The 11406-nt window shown below is 32.6% G+C and overlaps 1 protein-coding gene across 1 annotated transcript; it reads left to right on the top strand.

Annotated features, from left to right (window-relative positions):
* The first annotated feature begins 2092 nt into the window (after window positions 1-2092).
* Window positions 2093-2770, top strand: LOC107899300 (histone H4). The gene has a single exon (XM_016824976.2). It carries the CDS (start codon window positions 2349-2351, stop codon window positions 2658-2660), a length of 312 nt encoding a protein of 103 aa, XP_016680465.1. The 5' UTR covers window positions 2093-2348; the 3' UTR covers window positions 2661-2770.
* Window positions 2771-11406: the final 8636 nt, after the last annotated feature.

The raw sequence follows: 11406 nt of genomic DNA, 5'->3' as shown, positions 1-11406 counted from the left end.
TGCAAAGGAAGGAAATTAAACTCGAGACCTTGATCTAATTGCACTGACTCCTCATTTTTCATTTAACCACTGGGTCATTTACTCATCTTTGAAATAATTCTACATTTCGAATTTAAAATTTTTTATTCATTTGTTAACACTGTTAGAATTCTTTTGTATTGGTTGATAATATGAAAAAAAAACTTGATATCCATGTAACAAAAAAATAACATTCTAATGGGCATAAATTTAATAAAAAATTTTAACGGTGGTAACAATTCTTAAAAATTCACATCATTATGTTAATTAGAATGAAATATTTAGACTAACTAATGACATTATAAAAGTTGAGGTATTAGGTTACATCAAATTTAAAGTACATATATTAAATCTCAAATTTGAGTAAAATATAGAAATCATATTGAAATTAGTCATTCTTATAATCTAAAAAGTTAAGGGATTGGATTTAAAATTTACTTATAATGTTCTCCTGTAAAAAAAAAGGAAAAAATGGACAAGTGTCCATTGTGGAAGGCTTTAGGATCTTCCTTTTATATATAGTTGTATAGATTATAAAAAGAAAAATTAGAAAAATACGATAACGGAAAATAAATCACTTGAAATTAATAATATAATTGTAGAAATGTAAAAAAAAACTTTTAAAAATTATAAAAATTTGTAAACAATTTATTTTAAAAGGTTTTAAAATTTATTAAAAAATATTTAAAAAGTATTAAGCATCCATTTGAACAACACAAAGTAATTGGATGGAAATGTAATTAATAGGATAGTAATTACACTCTTTTGTAGTAACAAAAAATTGTAATTCTCTGTTGGAAAAATTACTACTACAAAACAAACTCGCTAGCGTTGACTGGATATATAAAGTAAGTTTAAGTAAGATATTTCCTTTACCGAGTACTTCTAAACTGATAGAATTATTTATGTAGGCTTGTTCACCTTCAGCTACACTTTCAATTTCGGTAAACATTTCTCTGTTGCCACATAAGTGTTTTGAAGCGCTTGTGTCTACAAACCATTAAGCATTATTCTCGACTAGGTTCACTTCGGAAACCATCGCGGCTATTATGTCATCTGAATTTTCAACTAGATGTGCTTATGGTTTGTTCTTGTAACGGCAATCAGAGCACTGGTAGTTGGTTTCAACGAGAGGCTCAAGCTTGGAGAGATCAAGAATATATTTGTTCATTGTGACAAACATGTCTAGCAGTAATATAAATTTGCTTCTAAACTGTTGGAAAAATTACTACTGCAAAACAAACTCGTTAGCACCGACTGAATAAATAAAACACATGTAAATAAATGAAATAATAACTGTGTCATGGAAGAACACTACCTTAGAAGCAAATTCACCCTGATTGATGTAATTGTATAGTGGATGCCACCCCTCAAGGTTAATATAGTACTTCAATATTCGTACACCCTAATAAAGAAGATGGAACACGTTTGGTATTGCTCTTCTCAAAAAGAATTGTGAAAATAAGATAAAAAATAAATAAAGCTTTAAAGTTGGTAAGAAAAATTGGTTGAAAAAACCACACTAGGTTTAATTTCTAAAAAAAATTGGAGGGGCCACAAACGTTCCTACCTAAAATCTAATCTTTTAAACAAAATTTCCTTTAATGTAATTTTAGTAAGATGCCAAAGTTTTAAGGAAAAGAAAGATGAGAGAATCAAGAAAAATTAGTCCAAATTCATTCTAAACTTAAAATTTAAAAAAAATTAATCATTGTTGATGTGTCACTACAACATCAATAATCATGGGTCAATTTAGTAGCCATTAATGGTCACACCAACTATTCCTTAAAAACTAATGATGAATGTTAGTCAAAGGGCTGATTTAGTTTGTTTTATAAGTTCAAGGCTCAATTGCAGCTAAAAGGTTTAGAGGGATTTAATTGAATTTTTTGAAATTGTTCGGTGTTTATAATACTATTAAGTAAAAAAGAAAAAAAGAAAAAGCGAAGGTGGGAAAACAGAAAAATGAAATTTCAGGCGGTGGAATTTATGTCAACAATCCACCTCCTCAATCCGGCTATATTACACTTGACCAACTACATTAATACACAGACTCGGATTGTTCTAATAAAACATAAATCTAACGGATATGCTTTTGCATCTTCTTCATCTCCAACCAACAAAGTCCAAACGCACGGATCACAAATATTTACCGTCGATAACGTTCCATCAAACGGTCTATATTATTCTCTATCATTGCTAACCCCGAGAAAGAGCCTTCGTATTTAAACCCCTTCACATCCCCCCGCCTCAAAAAAGTTAAAAACTCGAAAAATAGGAACTTCAATTTCCAGGCTTTTTAATCCTTTAAATCTCTCTCAACCAAAAAAATGTCGGGACGTGGGAAGGGAGGCAAGGGTTTGGGAAAAGGTGGAGCGAAGAGGCATCGGAAAGTTCTCCGGGATAACATTCAAGGCATTACGAAGCCGGCAATCCGGAGGTTGGCTCGTAGAGGTGGCGTGAAGAGAATCAGTGGTTTGATCTACGAGGAGACGCGAGGTGTGCTCAAGATCTTTCTGGAAAATGTGATTCGTGATGCCGTTACGTATACGGAGCACGCTAGGCGCAAGACTGTTACGGCCATGGATGTTGTTTATGCTCTCAAAAGGCAGGGCAGGGCACTATATGGCTTCGGTGGTTAAAGAGGATATTAGGACTTTATTAATTAGATTTTATAAATCTCTTGCAACAGCTTGTTGTTTTCATTTTATTTGGGCTTCAATCTTTTAATAAAATTTGCTCTTATTTGATATCTTCAACTTTTCCTCTAAATATTTGTTTCTGGGTTTTATGCATCCAAGAACATTTGACCTACGCCCATGTGAATTGTGGAACTTGGGTCGGTGGGTTCTTTTAAAGGGTCCATTTGGATGGATAAATGAACACTGCTGATATCCGGAAGCTCATGGGCGTAGTGGTACTTTATTGTTTCAATTAAGATGAAAATAAAGTTTTGAATTTAAAACATAAAACTTGAATGTTGAACATTTTTATCTTTTCTTTTAAACATTATATAATAAATCTAAAAAGAAATAAAAACATTATGTTCAGAGCAAACTGCTCTTTTTAAATAACCATACAATTGAAAATTAATCATACAACTTTTTATTAGTTTTTAGTGTTCTCCTTACTACTAAAGTTTGATCAGGGCTAATTTTATTACACCGAAATGATAAAATTAGATGAAAAATTTATAATTCAATTGGTCTCCTAACGTCTCCCTTGCACTCATCTCTCCTCATGCATATATGCAACATCTAAAAAATAACTAGATTAACGTATTTTTATGAATTAAAAAATTATTTATAGAAAAATTATATGAAACTGTTGTGTACCTCATCAACGAACATTTTACGAGTTTTTATGTTTTCTCATAAAAACATAATTATCCAATAGATGTTAAATTGAATAATTACATATCTAATAATAAACACAATTATATTAGGTATCATTTAAATAACCATTACTTTTTATTAATAATTAAGTAATTTAACTTTTAATAATAACAACTTTTTTGATCTTCTCTGCAAGACGATTTTAGATTATCCGGTCATAAATTCAATATAAAAAATTGATTTTTATTGGATTTTTTCCGAATTGAAATATGAAAAAGCCATAAGTGATTTAAGTTATTTTTCTAAATTTATGGTTTCATCAATTAAATTGGTAACTAAGGGGTAAAATGATAAATCTATCATCAAATATGTTTTGATAAGGTAGTGTTTTGACTTTTCAAACTCGTCTCATGTTTGCTTGATTTAATCTTAGCTACACATTGTCCAGTCTTTAACTCTTTGACCATTGGTGATATTTTAAACATGATAAAAAGGAAAAAGAACCCATCTTTTTTATTCCTTTAGTTGGCCATGTCAAGAATGCAAGGGAGAGAACTTGTTCTCCATTCTTGACATTTCCCTCCCAAAATTTCCTAAATATCTCACCATTTTATCTTTAATTTCTTACAAAAGTACCTTACCTTCCTTCTTCACTGTTTCTATAATCTTCTTCATTAACCACACCTAGGATCAGAGGCGATAAGGGTGTTCAGTCGGTTAATCGACCGGTTAACCGACCCGAAATTGTTAAAACTGAATTAACCGACCTTCCAAATTTTTTAACCGTTAACCGAACTCAAATTTTTTAAAATAATTAACCGAACCGAAATTTTTTTCGGTTAATAAGGTCGGTTAACCGAATTAACCGAAAAATATGTGTTGTTCATTTTTGGTTAAAAATTACCCGAATTACCCGAAAATTACTCGAATTACCCGAAAATTACCCGAATTACCCGAAAATTACCCAAATTACCCGAATTACCCGAATTAAATCACTACATAATTAAAAGCATTACATAAATCTTTAAATCACTACATAATTAAAAATATTACATAAGTCTTTGAATCACTACATAATTTAAAACATTACATAAGTCTTGAATTAACACATAATTGACATGTAAGTTTTTAATATTCTCTATTTATATCCATTTCATCTCTCCAAAATATCTCCATTTGCATTAAACCTAAAAAAAAACATGAGCAAAAATTTAGCATATAATAGAAATATACGCATTTAAAAAAATCAAATAATATAAACAAACGAATAGATTATAAATTAAGAAGAATAAGATAGTAGTAAGCATACCCTTCAACTCACGAAAGCTCATGAATCTAGGGTAGGCTCTAATGCATTCCAAGAAATGTCTAAACATTGAATCAATTGAATAAGTAAGAGTGATATGGTAAAAAAATTGAAACTATTAAAATAAAACAATAAACATACCATTTTCAATCTTGTCAAGCTCTTGGATTTGTTCTTCAATCTTTTTTATGTCTTCTTGTGATGATGATCTTCGAATCCAATCTTGAGTACACACAAGAGCTTGTACAATTTTAGGAGTTAAAGAACTCCTATATTGATCAAGCACACGTCCCCCAGTGCTAAATGCAGACTCTGAAGCAACCGTAGAAACCAGTATAGCTAACACATCTCTGGCAATTTTTGAAAAAGTGGGAAATCTAGGGCTGTTCACTTTCCACCACAATAAAATATCAAAATCTTCAACAAATTCTTCATTAGCCTCAGCTAGATATTTATCCAACTCAGATGTTTTATCCTCACCACAAATTTTCAACTCACGCTTTTTATACAAAGCTTGCATTCGCCTTTTCATTTTTTGTTGTGGTTCACCAATAGAAACATGTGTTGACACACTCGATTGGCTACAAGTACTATGAAGTGGAGGCTTATACTCATCAAACAATTCATACAAAGATTCCTTCAACTTTTGCATCATTTCACAAGCTTTTTCAGAACTAGACATTTCACTAAGTGCAAATTCAAGATACTTTAGTTTTTGTCTAGGATCTAAAACACAAGCAACAAACATAAGCAAATTCATCTTATCAATATCACCCCAATACTTATCATACTTCTCTTTCATCTTGATGGCCATAACATTGAAATCAATATTACTATTTAACTAAGCATCTCGTAAAAGAATATCAATTTCGGAAAGCTCATCAAAAAATTTATTGGACGTGACATATGAAGTGCCAGATATACGCAAAGTGACTTCATAAAAGTGTTCCAAGAAATCCCTCAAGTTTCTAACATTATCCCAATCATCCACACTAGGCCAACCCTCTCCCCTTTCAAGTTCAGCCCTAAAGTTTGTATCTTGCTCCTCAAATCTCTCAAAAGCTCTCTCAAAGTTCTGAGCAGTGTCTAACATTAAGTAGGTCGAGTTCCACCTAGTACAAACATCAAGACACAACATCTTCTTGCACTCTATCTTTTCCACCACAACACACTCCTTAAACTTTTGTAATCTAGCTGGAGATTGTCTCACATATCTAACAGCCCCCTTAACACGTTCAACAGATTTATTCATTTCCTTTAAGCCTTCAACAACAATCAAATTCACAATTTGTGCCATGCATCTCATATGAAGATATTTACCATTTTGAACTAAACCCCCTCAGGGTTAAATTTCTTTCTCAAATAACCAATAGCAACATCATTTGAACTTGCATTATCAACAATAACAGTAAACAACTTATCAATCCCCCAATTCAACAAGCATTTCTCAATCACCGTCCCAATGGACTCACCCTTATGATTAGAAATTGGACAAAAGTTTAAAATCTTTTTATTCAATTTCCAATCGTTATCAATAAAGTGAGCAGTGATACACAAATAATTAACTCTTTGCAAAGATGTTCATGTGTCAGTAGTTAAGCAAACTCTAGAACAAGAACTTCTCAGAAGTTGTTTTATCTTGACCCGTTCATCTAGATACAATTGATAAACATCCCTAGTCATAGTAGTTCGTGAAGGAATATGAAACCTAGGACATGCCACAAACATAAATTTCTTAAAACCTTCACTTTCAACAAACTTGAAAGGTAATTCATCAATCAGAATCATTTGTGCTAATCCTTTCCTACATGCTTCTTGATCAAATCTCCAAGTTGAAAGATTCCCTCCCCCCCCCCTTCAACTCCCTTTCTAGGTAAAACTAGTTGTCCTTGACTAGTGTCAACAACATTACTAGGATTTTTCTTACATGAACCAATATGATATTTCAATGACCCCGTACCATTTTTTTTCATATCACAACAAAATTCCTTTTCACAATAATTACATTTAGCCTTACTTGCACCCTCACTATTAATAAATTTAGTGAAGTGAGACCAAACTTCTGACCTTTGAGGAGGGGCTTTTCTTTTCCCAGTAGTCCCCTTTGTTTGGATTGAAGCTCCAACTCCCGAATTTTCAGAATCTATCGAAGTAGGAGGTGTAACACTACCCTCAATAGATGTTGGTTCGGTTGACATTCTGCAAGAAAAAAAGTATATAATAAATTAAAATAATACGACAAACTTGGGGTCAATGACAATATTATTTACAAAATCCAGAAACTTAATTAAATTGATGCAATATGGAACTTAATCAACTTAATCAATTAAATTAGTTGATCATTATGGAACACATGCACTGCACCCTTCGATATTCAACTTAATCAATTAAATTAGTTGATAAAGCCCAAGTAAAGTCAAACTAATTAAATAAATATGCTTCTGCATCATATTTGGGTGGAGAAAATTGTAGTTAGAAATAAAATTATTGTTGTTTTGCCGCAAAGAAAAATGATCATCAATGTGAACGGTTCATGTAAGATTCAATTTGATAATTGAACAGAAATTGAATTAAGGTATGAAAAATAATCTTATATGAAAAATAATCTTACCGAATTAAGGTGGTAGCTATCGTTATGACTACCAGATTAAATCCGTTATCCAACCAATATTAACTGGTAATATAGGGTAAATAGGGAATCGTCCCACGAAGAAGCTCGCGTTAAACCTATTTGGGAAGAAGAAAAAATCAAAATTAAGATAATGTAAACGCATGCAAGATAGTAAAATGGGGGAATTTTTTTTGCTTCCATGTTTTCCTAAAATAATGAATAAATTTTAACTTAGATTTTACTTAAAATAATTAATCCAATAGAGAATAGGAGAGCTTAGTTATGGGCTCCTCAATCCGCTAAGCACAAGTCGATTGCATCCCTCAATTATTCCAATATCCGAATTCGATAGCAAGGATAAAGAAATCGCTTACGAAGTAATTTCCTAACTCAAGTAATTTTATCCAGTCAGAGAACGTTCTTAGCTGAATTTCTACCCTTAATTACCTCTCCGTCGACGAATTAAAGGTGTATTTAAAATTCTTAGAGTTTTACCTTGCTTCAATCGTAAGAGTCCTCCAGCGGTCTCTTCCATTAAATCCCTAGTTGTTCTTAATTGGTTGCTGACCAATTATTCATCACATATTCTAAGTTTATTAAGAAGTTTAATTACTCAATTTGTACTTAGATGACTGTAAGAAAATCTCCAAATTAAATAGGTGATCAATCTAATTAATTTAAAAATTTTCTTTGAATATTAAAATCAAACAATTAGAGAATACCGAACTCGAATTTAGAAAAAAAAATCATGTCTTTGAATCTCTTGCGCTCAGCTTCATGAGTACCTAACTAAGCTGAAATAATTCAGCAACTCATAGCAAGAAGATCAGAACTGAAATTAATTGAAGACAATATAAATTTCGAACCAATCTCGTATGAAAGAAACTGCTCTCAATTGACGAGCCCTTCTCCTCTCAACTAGCTGATTCTCTAAACTGGTTTCCCGCTGATTGACTGGCGTGTGTTGGCTCACAAAAATCCTCTAGCGAATGACCGAACTATACCTGCAAAATAATAGAAAAAGCTCTGCCCCGTCTGCTGCTTCTTCTCCTCCTTTTATGGAAAAATAAATCCTCCAATAATTCAAAAAAACTTGATCTTATCCCCTTAATCTTAGCCTAACCCGTCGCATAGCTTCTGCTTAGTAGAGTTTGACTTCGATTAAACTCCTCAAGCCTGATTTGGCTTCCTTAATTCAATTGGAGTCGGCCACCGCTTAGCAAGAAGGAAATAATAATTCCCTTGCTGTCCGTTTGTTCATTAGGCCTGCTGCTTTTCTATTGGACCGAATTTTGTCCCAATGTTAATTTAATTCCTTCAACCAGCATATGATCGTCATTCAGCAGCTTAATTTATGCGAATTACCTTCCAAATTGAGCTTATACGGGCATCAACCTGCACATGAAATAAAATTAAAATTAAATTGTTGAATTGGAGTGCAATTAAATTATTACGGCATAGAATGTCTCTAATCAATTTAGGCTGAATTATAACTTAATTAACCAAAAAAGTAATCAACAATTTAAATAATTTAATTGAATAAGTTAAGCTCAAAATTGAACTTAACAAACTCCCCCATACTTAAACTATTGATCGTCCCTGAGCAATCAAGTCGATGAAAATCAAGAAGAATTTTAAAAATATCAAGAATAATCAAGAGTTGTTGCATAGCCCAAGCTTAGGATGAATTTTGAAATCAACAATTTAGATTTTGGTTTATTCAAGAGAGGAAAATATAGAGGAAATTAATCATGCTTCTTTGATCAATTCTCACCGAAAAGAATAAAATTATTAACACTCTTCACTCATTGTGTTTAGGCTAGTACAACGCTCTCAAATTGAAATCAACCGTAATTAACCCCATAGGCTTGCTTGTCCATCTTACCTTAACATAATACATAAAATTTCATAAATATAATTGAGGCAAAATTAAGGTTGTAATGGGGCCAAGGTAATGTTTTAAGGACGGGAGGGATTAATTTGGATGGTGGAGCTAATTTTCTTAGACTAGTTAATCGTCCGGAAGTCATCAATTCTCTTATTTCTCTTTTCTTTTCTTTTTTTTTTCAACAATTCAAGAAGATAACTAAATCAATCAGCCTTTCATCGTTTCCATATCCCTTGATTCAACCGATCCATTTCCTTATGATCACATAACGCTTCATTCATTAAATTCACTAGGAAGGCTGCAACTTGCTGCTTCTTTCTCACGAAAATCAGCCTTTAATTTCCAGCTAAACATCACCCCAAATTGGCCAACATATATCGAAATTATGATGAACTTCCAAACTGAATTAACTAGCCTAAAAAGGTGAGTTGATTCGGCTTTGGCTTAATTTCTGGAGGTGTAGAAAAAATAAAGAAATTAAGGCTTCAAATTGGCTAGCTAAGTGGAATAATGACAAGGTCGGTTTTTTATGAGTAATTGTGGCTTAATTCCTATGGCCTCTTAAATCATATTAATGGAAATCAAATGTATTACTATCCTTAATAAGATCTAAAGCAAGTTCTAGAGTAATTGATAGTCGATAACAATAATCACACATGAATGAATAATAACCTCCCAAGTTGGCATGGATGTCCCTACTTACGCTCTAGGCTCAAATTCCTCACAAGGACCACATAATTGATCAAGTAAGCAGACTAAAAATCTCTTCAATTTAAAACCACAAAATCAAGTTTTTTTTTCTTTTCAAAACTAAAATCAGTCAATTGAAAACAAAATTAATCCCAACCAATCGACATACAACAATCACAATCAATCTTGAATTCATAAAATACACCTTCATTCTTTTATTTTAATACGTAAAGAAATTTAACAAAATTTATGAAAGTTACTAAATTAAAACAAACATAAAATATGTTAGAAAATCAATGAATTGATTCTCCCCCATACTTAATGTTTGCATTGCCCCTAATGCAAAAGAAAATTAAAAATTAAAATTTATTTAATGGAAAGAAACAATAATAATGGAAAAGATAAAAAAAAAACTTCCCTGAATACGTGGGTTGCCTCCCACAAGCGCCTTCGTTTTAAGTCGTTGGCTCGACATCACAATTTCTCATGAACCCTCAAGATTGATCTCCTCCAACCAAGCTGCTTGCTCTCCTTTATGAAAATGTTTCAATCTGTGACCATTTACTTTGAAAATTTTATTAGTTTCGAGACTCCTAATATCGATTGCCCCATGATGATGCACTTCGGTTATTATAAATGGACCAAGCCACCTTGATTTTAACTTACCGGGAAACAATTTAAGCTTAGAATTAAAGAGTAGTACCTTTTCCCCCACCTTAAATTCCTTGCGAATCAGCTTGGAGTCACGAAATACCTTCGACTTACCTTTGTAAATGACCAAATTGTCATATGCCTCCAAGCGCAACTCCTCCAATTCTTGCAGCTTCAACTTACGCTTTTCACCTGCCAAACTATAATCCAAATTGCATTGCTTAACAGCCCAAAATGACCTATGTTCAAGCTCTACGGGAAGATGACATGCCTTCCAAAAAACAACCTTGTAAGGCGACATTCCAATTGGCGTTTTGTAAGCCGTTCGAACAGCCCACAATGCTTCATCTAACCTTTGACTCCAATCTTTCCTATTGGGCTAAACAATTTTCTCTAAAATTCCCGTAATCTCTTTATTACTACTCTCGGCTTGCCCATTGGTTTGAGGGTGATAAGTTGTCGATACTTTGTGAGTGACACCAAATTGTGCAAATAAGGCTCTCAAGGTTCTATTACAGAAATGTGTTCCCTTGTCACTGATTATAGCCCTGGGTACTCCGTATCTATTTAAGATGTTAGTCTTAAGACACTTCACCACTGTTTTAGCATCATCGGCCCTAGTTGGGAATGCTTCTACCCATTTCGACAAGTAATCAACACAAACAAGAATGTATAGATAACCGAGAGAAGAAGGAAAAGGCCCCATAAAATCAATACCCCATACATCAAATATATCACAAACATAAAAATTATGTAATGGCATTTGATTTCTGCTACTTAAATTGCCGGTTTTTTGACATGATGCACAATTTTTACAAAATGCATATGAATCTTTATGAATAGTCGGCCAAAATAACCCACACTCAAGTATTTTAGGAGTTGTTCTCTTAGGCCCAAAATGTCCTCC

Source organism: Gossypium hirsutum, chromosome D04 (genome assembly GCF_007990345.1).
Source record: "Gossypium hirsutum isolate 1008001.06 chromosome D04, Gossypium_hirsutum_v2.1, whole genome shotgun sequence".
Lineage (NCBI taxonomy): Eukaryota > Viridiplantae > Streptophyta > Magnoliopsida > Malvales > Malvaceae > Gossypium > Gossypium hirsutum.
The sequence above is the reverse complement of the archived record's forward strand: the minus strand, read 5'-3'. Positions and strand labels throughout refer to the sequence as shown.